General features: G+C 43.9%; 1 protein-coding gene across 1 annotated transcript; it reads left to right on the top strand.

Moving 5' to 3' along the window:
- The first annotated feature begins 9968 nt into the window (after nt 1–9968).
- On the top strand, nt 9969–12836 carry LOC130123758 (leptin receptor gene-related protein-like). Its single transcript, XM_056293043.1, has 4 exons — nt 9969–10106; nt 10495–10564; nt 10723–10909; nt 11193–12836. Exons 1-4 carry the CDS (start codon nt 10091–10093, stop codon nt 11307–11309), a joined length of 390 nt encoding a protein of 129 aa, XP_056149018.1. The 5' UTR covers nt 9969–10090; the 3' UTR covers nt 11310–12836.
- The last annotated feature ends 2584 nt before the right edge of the window (nt 12837–15420 follow it).

Here is a 15420-nt window from a genome sequence, read left to right as displayed (position 1 = left end):
CAACAGTAATGACCTTCTTTCTCTCACCCACCCCCACCCCTTCATGAAGCTGCAACTGTAGAGATTTTTGTATAAATTTCACTTTAAAATTCAAAATGTATTAAAAATGCCAGAGTAATTCCACCATTGTTTAGCCATTTAAGTTAAAACTACATTTACTATGAGTCGCTGTACCATAATAAACAATTGCTGTAGTTTGTCAGTTTTTCAGATAAGGCAGTGCCTATAGTTGTAAATTATATAGCTGAATGTGTGAAAATGTATCCAGCTGTTCACTCTGAATTGTTATGTCTATTCATTACTATCTTTTCATATCTCTGACCATGGTTTAGACACTTGACCTTTGTCAACTTTTTGGCTCATAGTGAGTCCTCTCGAGTATACAGTTGTGTTTTTGTAATCATTATCAGGACTGATAATGAAAACAGCTTCTCCCATTAAAAGCAACATATAAAAAAATAAGTTTCATTTCCTGTACTATAATCAAAGCTCTGATCTAATTTACTCTATTAAGTGTACATGGTAATTAATGAAGTTCAGTTGGAGTCGGTCAATATTATAACATTTTCTTGTGTACTCTGAAGCTGCAGATATTTCATCTTAACGAATTCAATCAAACTTGAGTCAAGCTGAAGAGTGGAAACCAATCTACCGCCTGTTAAATTGCACCATTTCCAATATGTCCCCCTCAGAGCGACGTTTCACAGTAATAGTAAGTGTCTCCTGCCATAAAGCCTAAAACTTTTAACTGATTTATTGTTATTTGTCATGCCAGGGAATAAAAGTTTACCGAGTGAATGACAATCTGTTGAGTGTGGTGTGTGTGTGTGTGTGTGGGTACACATACTATAAGTGTGATTGTGTAGGGCATCAGCGAGTTTTAGAATAAGTGATAACACACGACCACCAACCTCCAAAACAACAACCCCTACAGCCAAACATACCAGGAACAATTAACTGAAATTAAAAAATACACCGATCAGCCAAAACATTAAAACCACTGAAAGGTAAGTGAACAACACTGGTTATCTTGTTACAGTGGCGCCTGTCAAGGGGTGGGATATATTAGGCAGCAAGTAAACAGTCGGTTCTTGAAGTTGATGTGTTGGAAGCAGGAAAATGGGCAAGCGTAAGGCTCTGAGCAACTTTGACAAGGACCAAATTGTGATTGCTAAACAACTGGGTCAGAGCATCTCCAAAACGACAGGTTTTGTGGGGTATTCCCGTATGCAGTGATTAGTACTTACCAAAAATGGTCCAAGGAAGGACAACCAGTGACAGGGTCATGGGTGCCCAAGGCTCATTGATGTGTGTGGGGAGTGAAGGCTAGCCTGTCTAGTCCAATCCCACAGAAGAGCTATTGTAGCTCAAATTGCTGAAAAAGTGAATGCTGGCTGTGATAGACAGGAGTCAGAACACACAGTGAATCACTGCTTGCTGCATATGGGGATGTGAGGCCGCAGACCAGTCCAAGTGCCCATGATGACCCCTGTCCACCACCGAAATTTCCTACAATGGGCACGTGAGTGTCAGAACTGGACCATGGAGTAATGTAAGAAGGTGGTCTGGTCTGATGAATCACGTTTTCTTTTACATCATGTGGACGGCTGTGTGTGTGTGTTGTGTACCTGGGGAAGAGATGGCACCAGGATGCACTGTGGGAATATGACAAGCCGGCGGAGGCAGTGTGATGCTCTGGAAAATGTTCTGCTGGGAAACCTTGGGTCCTGGGTCCTGTGGATTTTACTTTGACACATACCACCTACCTAAATATTGTTGAAGACCAGGTACACCCCTTCACGGCAACAGTATTTCCCGATGGCAGTAGCCTCTTTCAACAGGATAATGCGGCCTGCCACACAGCAAAAAAAAGTTCAGGAATGGTTTGAGGAACATGACAAAGAGTTCACGATGTTGCCTTGGCCTCCAAATTCCCCAGCTCTCAACCTGATCAAGCATCTGTGGGATGTGCTGGAAAAACAAGTACAATCCATGGAGGCCCCACCTTGTAACTTACAGGACTTTAAAGGATCTGCTGCTAATGTCTTGGTGCCAGATACCAGAGGACACTGTCTGACTTTTCTGTCTCTATGGATGGATGCGACAACGACTTTATAGCTCAGTGTCTTTATTTCAACAGTGACGGTTATATTCATACAGTAGCTAGCTCCGCAGTAGTGACTCGTCTGAGTGCTAAACATAGACTGATGATTATGTGGTTCCCCTGCGTCCTCATGCGTCAGATGGACCAATCAGCTTGCAGCTAACTTAACAGCCAATAGGAGTGCTTGTATCGCATCCTTATAGTCAAACGGGCTGTTATATTCTAGAGAATATTACATCCCCCTTCTTATGAAATTGAAATCAAACATTAGACTCCCAACATTAGTAGCACATGTCCTATATCAAACATATGAACAATCTGGACGAAAGAAAACACATTTTACAGTAATCACTGATAGAGCCAATACTCTTAATAAAACAGGTAATATCATTCATTCAATATTACTGTATGCATATTAAACTACGGTAAGTAATCAAACACTTAAGAGGTAATACAAATCACAAGAACATTTTACAATAATTTTTTTTTTTAGATAAGGGCAGCGATCCGCCTACACCCTTGTACATTACAGGTCCAGAACCTCTCTGGGCTTCACTGCTCGTCCATACCTTGTCTAGTAGGGGACAGTCTCTGAGGCTGTCTCAGCCGCTGCATGTGAGACGTGTGGTGTGTTGTGAATTGTGAGTTGGCCATATTTCTCGTCAGTGCCTGTGTTGGTGCGAGTGTCAGTGTGTGTTTCTTTTGTGTCCAGGAGGTGACGTCTGTTTCGTCTGTACTCCTGTCCTTCAGCTGTGCGGACGTGGTAGGATCTGTTGGTATCCGCTGGCTGGATGACAACTGCTGGTTTCCAACAGCCGTGCTCCTGGAGTCTGATGTGTTGTCCTTCGTGCAGCTGTGACATCGGCTTCGCTGACCTGTCGTAGTACCTTTTCTGCTGCAGCTGACGTTGGACTTTCCTGGCGTGCGTGTCTCTGTGACTGACAACCTTGGGCTGAAGCTGCTGGTGTGTGTTGGGTAGAATTGAGCGTAGGCGACGACTCATGAGCAGCTGGGCTGGTGATCTGAGGCTGTCGACAGGTGTGTTCCGATACTCAAGCAGACTCAGGTAGGGGTCTCTCTGGTCAGCCTTGGCCTTTTCCATCGGCAACTTGGCGATCTGTACTGCTTTTTCGGCGAGGCCGTTGCTTTGGGGATAATGCGGACTGGTAGTCGTGTGGGTGAACTCCCAAGTCTTCGCGAAGGTCTCAAACTCCATACTTGAGTACTGAGGTCCATTATTCGAAATAACAGTCTCAGGTACGCCGTGTCTGGCGAAGGTTGCCTTCAGCTTGCGTATCACAGCTGAGGATGTTATGCTGTGTAGCTTGTAGTGTTCGAAGTATCTGCTGTAATAGTCCACTGTGACGATGTAATTGTCATGATTCCAGGTGAACAAGTCAGTAGCGACTACCTGCCATGGCCTGTCCGGGATCTTGTGGCTGATCATGGGCTCTTTAGTGTTTGACGGTCTGTAGGTGAGACAGGTGGGGCATTGTCCAACCATCTCCTCGATCTGCTTGTTCATACCAGGCCAGAACACTATGTCACGGGCTCTCTGCTTGCATTTCTCCATGCCCGTGTCCTGTGTGTATCCGGGATAACATCTCTGCGCGGAGCGAGGTAGGTATGATGATTTTCTCGCCTTTAAACAAAATGTTATCATCTCTGACAGTTCATCTCGGTGGTTCCAGTATTCTGCAACTCTCTGAGGGCATCTTCTCCTCTCCTCAGGCCATCCTTCTCTGATTGTCTCTCTCAGCATTGTGAGCTGTGTGTCTGCGGCAGTCGCAGCTCTGATCTCTGTCAGTTTCGTGTCACTGACCGGCAGGCCACTGTACACTGTATGTACCCGCATGTCCATGCCTTCTCTGAGGCTGTCATCTTGGTCTGTAAGCAACTTGCGGGACAGCGTGTCTGCCACGTGGATCTCCTTGCCTGGTCTGTGCACGATGGTGAAGTCATACCGCTGTAGCTGGAGGATCATCCGCTGTAGTCTCGGAGGCGCTGCTGCTAGTGGTTTTCTCATAATGGACTCAAGCGGTTTGTGGTCACTCTCCACGATGACATGACGACCATAGATGTATTGGTGAAAACGCTTGCATCCGAACAGAATAGCATATAGCTCTTTCTCTATTTGTGCGTAATTGACTTCACTGTCATTTAGCGATTTGGATGCATATCCGATGGGCTTTTCTTCCTGTAGTAGGACTGCACCTAGTCCGTACTTCAATGCGTCGACTTGTAGTCTGAGCTCTTTACCAGGGTCATAGTAGGCTAAGACTGGTCCTGGTTCGTGTGTGATCACTTCTTTCATCTTCCCGAAAGCTTCGTCATGTTGCGCATCCCATCTGAATTCACTTGACTCCTTCAGCAGGTGACACATGGGTGCGTTGATGTCTGAGAGCATCGGGGCAAACTTGGACAGATAGTTAACCATACCGAGGATTGTCTCCAACTCGCCCTTGTCCTTGGGTGTCTCCATGTCTCTCACAGCTGCAATCTTGGCTGGGTCAGGCTTGACTCCATCCTTTGTGATGCGATGCCCAAAATAGCTGACCTCGCTGTCACAGATTGTGCTCTTCTCTGGGTTAAGTTTCACTCCTCGCTCTCTGGAGCGCTGCAACATGGCTCGGAGGTTGCTGTCGTGCTCCTCCTTGCTCTTTCCATATACGAGGACATCATCCACTATGGCTGTGACTCCATGTAGACCTTCATAGGTCTCATCAACCTTCCGTTGAAACTCGTCCTGGGCGGAGATCAACCCAAAAGGTAGACGAAGGAAACGGTATCTTCCGAACACCGTGTTGAATGTTGTCAACTTGGACGATTCTTCTGCGAGTTTTATCGCCCAGTACCCTGAGCGAGCATCCATGACACTGAAATAGCAGGCCCCTGCCAGTTTGGAGGTGATGTCGTCAAGGGTAGGTAGAGGATAATGAGGTCGTTTCACAGCCTTGTTCAGGTCCTTCGGGTCGAGGCACACTCTGAGCTTTCCTGTGCGTGGCTTTTCTGCTGCCACCATTGAGTTGACCATTCAGTCGGTTTGGTGACTTTCACAATAATGTGTTGCTTCTCCATGTTCTGTAGCTCCTCTTTGAGACGGTCGCGTAAGGCTACTGGAACGCGCCTCGGTGGGTGGACCACAGGTGTTACATTTGGGTCAACGTGGATTGTGCATTCACCAGGAAACAGTCCTATTCCTTTGAAAACATCTGAGTACTCCTCAATGAGTGATACCTCGGGTGTGTTGGATACAGACAGTATGAGCTTGATCAGTCCAAAGTCTAGGCATGCTTTTAATCCTAGCACAGGTGGTGCCTGTGTGTCAACAACATAGAACTTCAACATTGACTGGGTGCCTTTGTACTGGCATTTCAGGTCACATTTACCTTGAATGACGAGCCGCTCACCACCATAGCCATATAGTGGGCGAGTGGAGGGCTGCAATGCACTCTGTATTCCCAGTCTTCTGAAAGCTTGTGTGGGAATGACATTGGCAGAGGACCCAGTGTCTACTTTAAAACTGACAGTGTTTTTATTTGGACCTACTTGCATATCCGCGAAAACTTGATCCATATTTTTACTATCTTTACCTTGTGTCAATGCGTCGATGAACAGCTCTTCATTGTCTGACCATCTGTCAGACTCATTTTCCTCCACAGTGTGTACGCCTTTTCCTGGTCTGGAGACACACTTTAGCGAAATGGTTCTGTAAACTACTAATAAGACACGTTAGCCCCTAGCTAACGGGTCTGACCCTTTAGCCGAGCGGTTAGTGATGTCGCCTTGTGGTGCAGTACACATCGTATCGAATCCCGCACCGGGCAAGAAAATAACCGGTTACAGTTCCGTTTGCTGCAGCTGTTGCATTGCTTGCCTTTTGCTGGGCAGGTTTCGTTTCCACTGCGAGTCTTGTTCCCACAGTATTTGCATCCTTTACTGCGGTTGTTGTCTCTCGCTCTCCATGAGGCATTGTCTGACGCTGCGCGCCATTTTGTGTCGTCCTCGCGCCTTTTCCAATGCTTCGTCTTTGTTGCCGACCGATTGCATGCACAGCCTGTTTGCGCGTGCCCGTGCTAGCAATGGTTTTGAGCTGTGCTTGTGATAGTTCATGAGACCTAGCAACGTCCATTGCTTTTTCCAATGTTAGCTCGGAACCGATGTTCAGTAGTTTCTCTCTCACTCTCGGTGAATGAACTCCGAAAACGATACGGTCTCTGATCTCCTCTTCACTCTGTCTACAATTACAGTCCTTCACAAGCAGTCTCAAATCAGTCACAAACTGTTCGAAAGGCTCGCTAGCTGCCTGTGCCCTTCCATAGAACTTATAGCGCGCGAAGATCACATTTGCTTTGGGTTTTACATACCGTTCAAAACGACCGTAGTATGTTTCCAACAACTTTCCTTCCGCTTCTGAGAGCGTCCATGTATTTTAAATGTCCCGTCCATTTTCTCCTACCCAAATCAGTAGGTAGCTGCATTTTTCTTCCTCCGATTTCCTCTTTAAAGGTCCAGAAAACATCAACTCGACGTGCATTTTAAACTTGCGCCATGCTTCGGGCAGATCGCTAGCTTCCCAGTCCATGCGGGGTGCAGCAACTCCAGCGACGTCCATTCTGACTTTTCTGTTTCTTCTTTTTTTCTCCTTTTCACGCTTTTACTCTGACACCATGTCTGACTTTTCTGTCTCTATGGAGGGATCCGACGACGACTTTATAGTTCCGTGTCTTTATTTCAACAGTGACGGTTATATTCATACAGTAGCTAGCTCCGCAGTAGTGACTCGTCTGAGTGCTAAAGATAGACTGATGATTATGTGGTTCCCCTGCGTCCTCATGCGTCAGATGGACCAATCAGCTTGCAGCTAACTTAACAGCCAATAGGAGTGCTTGTATCGCATCCTTATAGCCAAACGGGCTATTATATTCTAGAGAATATTACAGACACCTTCAGAGGTCTTGTGCAGTCCGTGCCTTGACAGGTCAGAGCTGTTTTGGTGGCACGAGGGGGACCTACACACTATGAGACACGTGGTTTTAATGTTTTAGATTGTGTATATTCAACCGATTGACTACTGCGCTGATTTTGAGACATTTTCATCAACAAAGCACTCTCAGAGCTTTTGGTCATTGGGCTGAAGCCTCTGGTGCTTTGGTATAGTAGCTCAAATTTCCAAATACAGTGTGGATCTTTTAGTATGTCTGCTGGCTGCCAGGCTAGGACAGTGACAGATGAAATGTCACTAACAGTGATGTTGATTGTAGTACATGAAATTTCAAGAAACAAACATAGTAATCAGATCACAGTTGAATTAGAAAATTAAATGAATGACTTATACCCGTTTGAAAGCACAATATATGTGTAGCCCGTGGAATTAGATACCACACAGGACACAATTACTTCCGGGGTTCTTGTAGCTTTAATTTTATTGTTTGAACCTTCGAATGCAGATCGTTTTACTGAGTGCTGTGGAGTTAGAAAACAACGAGACAGGAGACGTGAGAGTAGACGTAGTCGAGGTAGTTTACTAGCTCCAACTTTGCATGTCATACGTTCGACAACGACACTGAACTGACCGTGAACCGGAAGCGGAAGTGCATTATCTGACCCCTCGCCTCTTCCCTTAAAGGTACACCGTCCTCTTAGGTGAATGTCTCTCGATATATAGATGTGGGTCACCACAGTGCATAAATTCCTGTGTCTTTCGAGCAAACAGCTCATAAATGTTCACAGATGTGGCAAGTTTAACAGAAAAGATTTTAAAAGGAAAATAAATACAACATACAACATACGGTGCAAAATACAGCAGTGGACTATGCATGTTAAACAGGGTTTAACAAAGACATGTGGAACTTCCTGAAGATCGCGCAACTTCTCACTCTGTCAGTTACCTTTAAACAGAATTAAAATGCATATAAAACCTTTACATTTCCCTTACTGCCCAAATACATTGGCATGGTGTGGCTTTATGCACGCCAACATTACCTTGTCATGACTGCAATGGCGAACAGTGGTCGACGGCTCGTGCCCAAAATCACCGAACATCAACTCCAGTAGCGTCTAAATCAAATCATCGTGTCAAATTACCGACATACAATATTGTTTGGAATAATGTTACAGGTATATTTCACAAGATATTTACCCCCACTCACCGCGGAGTCAGAGCACCGTCACACCGCAATCTTCAGGTGTCCCACACAAGAAAAAAAGAAAGAATACCCAAGATGCACTTGGATAACTTGCAGAAAGAGTACCCAAGATGCACTTGGATGACCTGCACGGAGCTACAACAAAAGTCCGCAACACTGCCACTTACTGGTCAAAACATGCAATGACAACCAAAACTGTAAAAATACACTCACAATCTGCTTCACAATTTAAATACATCAAATGACATTTTACATGGCTTGACAGTGTAACAATTACATATATTAACAGTTAAACTATACTAAATTTGAGTGGAAATCATTTAACATATTTAACAGATTTACCACCCGGCTGCATATGTTTTATAAATGTATTCTGTTCTAGATCACAATTTGAGGCAGGGTCTGATCTTCAACAAATTACATTTTAAAACAAGCAGAGCTCGATGCTTGATGGCACCATGATTTCCATGTTTCCCTGCATAGGTCTCTGGACATAAGGAGCATCTGTCCGCTAGCAGCTGGCTCTCCTCTGTGATTACTGATGCCCTTTGAAGTAATATATCCTTCTCCCAGTCTCCATCTCCATATTGAAATAAACCTGCAGCCACAGCAGAAGAGACAGGAGGTTTCACTTGAGTTCAGCTGAGGTCTTCATTGTGATGATGTCAGTGTGGTCAAACTCAGTTGGAGCTTATATTGCAGGAAAAATAATGAGGCAGTGATCCATTTATCTTATTATTCTCTTAGATAAGAGTGCAAAACCATCTTAAAATGTGTTCATCTTCTTATCGGGAGTTTTTATAAACCATCTTAAGTAGAGACAGCAATTAGGACACATCCTTGGTGTAACAGTGAATGACAAGAGCATACATACTTGCATGTACTTGGACAGAATTCGCCCTGTGATGGCCTGGCGGCCTGTCCAGGGTGTCTCCCTACCGGCCGCCCAATGACTGCTGGGATAAGCGTGACTGCTGGGATAGAACTCCAGCATCCCCGCAACCCTGAGTAAGTATAAGCGGTTTGGATAATGGACGTGTGGATGGATGTTTTCATGCTGTTTTTTTTTTTCTTAAACTAAGTGGGCCCTGGGTTCAATTCTGGTGCTTCTGTATGGACTTTGCATGTGCTGTTCAGACCTGTTCTCACGGGTTTCCTCCAAGTGCTCCAGTGTCCTCCAGCAGTCCAAAATCCTGTATCTCAGGTGAACTGGTTATTCTAAATGCTCATGAGTAGCTCACAGGTGTAAATAAAAGAGAAACATTGTGTTTCTTAGTGTTGGCCATGAGAGAGACTGCTGACCTGTCCAGGGTGTCTCTGTCCCTCCTGCTGAAAGCATTTTGGGGAAGACTGCAGCCCCTTGTGACACTGAGTAGTTAGCAGGTAACACGATGGAATGAATGGGATTGATATTTTAAATGGATTATCCATATGTCAACATTAAGTAAACTATGCCGGTCTTTATTGGTGGGATCATTCGTTTAAGTAACTTGTCTCTTATTCCAACACAAATGCTAGAGGAATTAAGCCTAAAGTGTGAGCGAACCCAGTAGGGCTCAGTGATGTCAATCCAGGCAGCTGGCATGTTTAACGCATTTGACACATGGTCCAGTGTGTGTTATTTGCTGAGTATGACGTATGATCAATATGCTAATGATGATGAACATGGTGCAAATTGGGAGGCCTCTGTGCCTTTAAGAAAGTCACGTGGTAAGAAAGAAGCAGAGCGTGGAAGCAGGAAGTGGGGAGTTAGTAAATCGCATAAGGAATATCACATAAACAATACTACAAAAGAAAAGAAGAAAGACGAGGGTAACTTTTTCTCTCATCGATTGAAATGGCGGGTATCAAAGGTAAATGGAGTTACGTATTCGCAGATCACTGACGTGACAAAGTTCACTTCCTTTTCACGAACTGTCATTATCAGTACCGCAGCAGCAAGTTAACCTGGTGTACGTTAACGTTCGTTTTACAACATTGGCTCTACGTTTGCGACACAAGTCGTTGCGGAATGCTTTCAAAAGATTTCGTTTCAGCTGAAGTCTGTGCTGGCTGTCGTTTCGATCACCCTATTTCATCATTAAGGGCTAATACGTTTACTTCTAATACGTTTACTTCATGACATGACATAGGTTGTTCTCAAAGTACATATTACAGTTTTCACGCATAACGTGGTGCGAGCAGAACTATAGACTCTTTTATACCTGACTCTTTTTTTCCTTCTTCTCCCATGTGTTTAAGCACTCGTTGGTTTGTCCTTCAGTGGTGCTATCGGACTTACGTTTCTTCTGCTGGGCTGTGCACAATATGGGTAAGTTATTGTCAGTGTGGGTAAATATGGGCCAGTTCTTGGCTCTTTAAAAGGGGGGCGCGTCTCATGGTATGGTAAGCCCCCCCCCCCCCATACCTTTCTTTCATTATAGCACACATTTGTTGCAGAGACTTGACTGTCCCATTCTTATTTCATAGGGTGTACTGGCCGCTGTTTGTCCTGATTTTCTACGTATTAAGCCCTCTCCCCACCTTCATAGCCAGGAGAGCCAGTGATGACACTGACTCCACCAGCAACGCATGCAGGGAGCTTGCTTATTTCTTCACTACTGGCCTTGTTGTGTCTTCTTTTGGGCTTCCGATTGTTCTAGCCCGCAAGGCAGCGGTGAGTTCTGGCTTATTATACTCAGAAATATTTGTGTTTGACTTTCATTGTTTTGTTTTCCCCCCGTAGTTCATCCATCCTGCCCACTCTATTTCAGTATTTTACTAAATTTAGCAGAGGGACATGCCTCAAAACAGAGTGAAGACATGTTGGCAACACAGAATGGCCAAATATTTTAAACCCCTTGGAAGATTATGGATCTTTTTTTTCTCGTCGCGCAAGTAAAATATATTTGACAAATTGAAATGAATATATGGTAAACAAATAAATGCCTTTTCTACAGATCGAGTGGGGTGCTTGTGGTCTGGTGATGGCAGGAAACACTGTCATCTTCCTCACCATCCTTGGTTTCTTTGTTGTGTTTGGAGGTGGTGACGACTTCAGCTGGGAGCAGTGGTAGAGTGCCCTGTGGAATATGGACAGATGGGCAAATGGATGGATGGGTAGCCTGAGGCCAGAAGGACAAAATCTCCTGCATTTACTGGTGGATGATGCACACATATAGGGCCTATAACGTCAAAACTAAAGGCCACGTCAAGCTAAAACTTGTGTTATATCATAAGGAGATTAGTGGGTTGACAGCCTTATTCCTGTGCTTCATGGCTGGGGCCTAAGAGAATGACCTCAGATGTAATCATACTTAATTGTAAACATACCGCTGTTATGCAATACCATTAACCCCTGTCAGTACCCACCGCAGCAAATTTATCTTGACCTGTTTCCTGTTTGCCACAACCAACCAAACCACCTTGCTTAATGCAGCTACCTGCCTATGCGTTATATTTCAGTTAACTAATATAAAGGGATATTCATGATAAATAATTGTACTTTGATCTGCAGTGCAATGCTCCCCGTTTCTTCTTTCACTCGTTCTTCAAGGGAAAATATGCCGTGCTAAAAATATGCCTTGCGTACCTTGAACACCACTGCTGTTTCAAATACAGTGACAAGGCTGAAGATGTTCTGTTCGTCCATTTTATCTGACAGCTAGTTGTAGGATGCCTTATCTGGCAAAGGTTTTAATTTCTGTAAGGAGATTGTTTTATTTTGTATCATTTTGCTGCAAGACTATAAAGCCTTGATATTAAGTCCTAACATAAATGTTTACACTCTCACCAAAGAACATTGTAGACTGTAAGATAGAAATGTATTTTCAGTACTGGATTGTGGATTCTGACCTGTTCTATGCAGCATCATGATGTAGATACCAAAACTGTTTAGTAAAATGTATTAATCTCAGCCTCTATATTGAATTGTGGGAACGTTCCAGTGACAAAGATTTGACATCCCTTCATATCAGTGTGTGGATGACATGCTGAGATTCGTAACATCAACTAAAGTTAATGATATTACATTGTGAATTGCATTTTCACATATTGAATGTTATATACATGTATAAATGCATGTCTTTAGACCATGTTCACTTAAGTCCTTTTGACAAACCCCTATTCTATACACATTCATAAGTGCCTTTCACAAAAAATATATATTTTTTACCTAGACAAGATGTAGTTTGAGTAGAAATTCGAGTCAATTTTGATGCCTTGTGTTATATTTGTCGTTGTCAGGTGTTCGTATGGTTTGACTATTGGTTATTATTGAGTTTCTTTTAGGTTTTTTTTTCTTTTTCACTTCGTACTTTTGATTTGATGACTTGTCAATCACTGCTTCAATTCTAACTTGTTGCAATTGCAGATTTTCCAACACACGACTGCTTAACAAGTGAGAGCACCCTCTGTGCCTTAATGGTTTTCCTATGCATTAAATACAGCCACTACAAAAGAACGTGTTTTGGTTCACATTTTGTGATTCCTATACTCACGGCACCCTGAAAACACTTGAGGATGCAAAAGAGGTCTCAAAGCTTCAACTAAAAAAAAAAAAAAAGGCATTCTGTTCTGTAACATCAATTAAAGCTCCAAGTAATCAAATAGATTGACTGGCTGCGTATTACTGTTTTGTTTTTTTGCGAACAATTGTTTTTTTTTATTGAACATCAGTAGAACATAATACAATACTTGTACATTTTACCAACCTTCCTGCCCCCCCCCCCCACCATTTGGTAGTTTAACCCCCTTCCCTCCTCCCTGCATCTTATTATTACTCCAGGTGTATTGAGGGCAGTGCTGTTCATTACACGTTTTTTTGACTGAACTTCCGGTAATGACTGAAATAGACCGAGGGCTCTAACTTCATTAAACCTGTACTCCATGTCGTTCTCTGGGTATGGCTGATGGATGATGATCCATTTTACCGAACATTTGTACCCTGTTTATACTGTACAGCTGTGATGATGGCTGGAGAAACCCTCGGTGAAGACTTCCCTGGAGACCCAGGGCGATAGGGCAATATACGATGCAAAGGCTGTGATGACGGCAGTGTTGGGGTGGACGTGTCGGGGCTGGGAGGCATGAGGACAAACCCATCTGGCTGGTCTCACGGAGGGTCGGCACTTGAGGCTGATTGAAAAGTATTCAGGTGTGAGGAGTCATTAATAATTTAGAAATCCTGCAATATTTAACACACAGAGCCATGTTTTTACTGCAATGATCACTGAAGAATAATTCTTTTTCACTCTCCATCTCTGTCTGTATTCACAAATACAAGCACGGATGCAGAATACAGATAGGCACCATTGCTCTTTGTGAGCAAGCTGCAAAACAAAAGCAAGCAGGTTAAAAGCAATACATTGGTTATTCAGATTTTAATATGGTGCAGCAGAAATCAATGTTTAGGCTCCATACAACTCAACAGCAGTTTAGTTTCAGTCTCTGCACACCTGTGCTGGAATGTTCTCAAGCTGCCCCCTCGTTTTTTTTTCTTTTGCTAAACCAAATGAATCTTCCACCACTAAAAAAAACAATTTATCTGCAAATGATTCAACATTTCTTCCTCCTCCCAACATTTCACAGGCCAGAGGTGTTAGTTTGTGTGGACTGTAAATATACAGTCAGCAGTCGTATCGGCAGAATCTGCATGTGAAAGTGTGAAACGGTGATGAAGTAATTCTATGTCCCTCCACATTTGCATTTACTTACTGTGTGTTTGTGTATAGTGTTTGCATGTTTTAAATGGGGTAGGGACACAGTAGATTAAAGGTGGCTAGAGAGCGGTAGATGAGTTGGTAGCCTATATAAAAGGTTTGCCAGGCACCATAGTTAGAGAATGGTTGTAAGTTTACTTCTTCTTTTTAAGTATTGTCAGGTTCCTTGGTCACGTGGTCTTTCTCTAAATTATATCGAGTGAAAAGTTGCCTTAATGCTCTGGCAAAAGAACACTAACAACAATGGCGCCTAGACCACAGAGTCAAAACCAGCTGTGGGTTAACTGGTTGAGCTAGCATAAGTTCCAAGGAAACTTATGCTACACACAGACCACATTTGTACCAATCGTTGTGCTGCTGTAAGAAACTTCAAAATTGGTGGAGCTGCTGCCATTGGGTGGAATATGCCATTGTGGGTTAGGGAGACCAGTGTGAAGACTTGGAGGATGAGATGCCATGCTTAACGATTGCACATCAAAGTGTCTGCACAAAGTTGGTTGCAGGTGTGCAGAAGAGGAGGTCTATCAGAGCTAGCGCAGAGGCTGCAGACGCGCCTGGAAAACGGCTGTGTATCAAGAGGCATATGCACTGTAGTTTGGATAGCAAGTTGGGACTGCTCAGCTCTGGCTGGGTCACCCAAGCAAAGGTGTGTGACCTTGACAGAAATGCTGAACAACCCTGGGTTACATCACCGATGATGTGTTCAACAGAGGATGTACTCTTATCTATATAAATCTATATCCGCACCGACCGGTAACCCAGAGATGTCTCTCCAGGGTTATAAACTGCAAGGAAACACTTTGTTCATACTTGACATAGTTTGTATGAGAGTGTGCATTTGTGAGTTTCTCTGCAGAGATTGCTTGTGAGGGAGATTTATAGATAAAGATGAAGAAAGGGATACCCATTCATCTTTGTACCAGGACAGCTGTTGCCTGGCAGCAGCCAAGACATCAAAATTGTTCTGAGCTGTTGAGTTAAGCCTTGAACAAATGCACTGATGAGCCAAAACAATATAATCACCTGCCTAATACGGTGCTGGTCCTCTGTGTGTCGCCAAAACAGCACCGACCCATCGAGGCATGGACTCTATAGACCCCTGAAGGTGTCTGGCGGTATCTGGCACTAAAACATTAGCAGCAGATCCGTCAAGTCTTATAAGCTGCAAGGTGGAGCCGCAGTGGATCAGACTTTTCGATCCAGCACATCCCACAGATGCTCAATTGGATGCGGATATGGAGAATTTGGAGGCCAGGGCAACACCTTGAACACTTCATCATGTTCCTCAAACCATCTCCGAAAAGTGTGGCAGGGCGCATTATCCTATTGAAAGAGGCTACTGCTACCAGGGAATACCATTGCCATGAAGGGGTATACCTGGTCTGCAACGATGTTTAGGTAGGTGGCACATGTCAAATTGACATCCACATGAATGGCCAGACCCAAGATTTCCCAGCAGAACATTGCC

The sequence above is a fragment of the Lampris incognitus genome, chromosome 14 (genome assembly GCF_029633865.1).
Source record: "Lampris incognitus isolate fLamInc1 chromosome 14, fLamInc1.hap2, whole genome shotgun sequence".
In the NCBI taxonomy this organism is placed as follows: domain Eukaryota; kingdom Metazoa; phylum Chordata; class Actinopteri; order Lampriformes; family Lampridae; genus Lampris; species Lampris incognitus.
The sequence above is the reverse complement of the archived record's forward strand: the minus strand, read 5'-3'. Positions and strand labels throughout refer to the sequence as shown.

What these genes read in the sequence shown, in the direction of transcription:
- LOC130123758 (XM_056293043.1), top strand. An exon ending in CTGGGCTGTGCACAATATGG is followed by an intron (nt 10,565 to 10,722) that starts GTAAGTTATTGT and finishes CTTATTTCATAG; the next exon opens with GGTGTACTGGCCGCTGTTTG. An exon ending in TTCTAGCCCGCAAGGCAGCG is followed by an intron (nt 10,910 to 11,192) that starts GTGAGTTCTGGC and finishes CCTTTTCTACAG; the next exon opens with ATCGAGTGGGGTGCTTGTGG.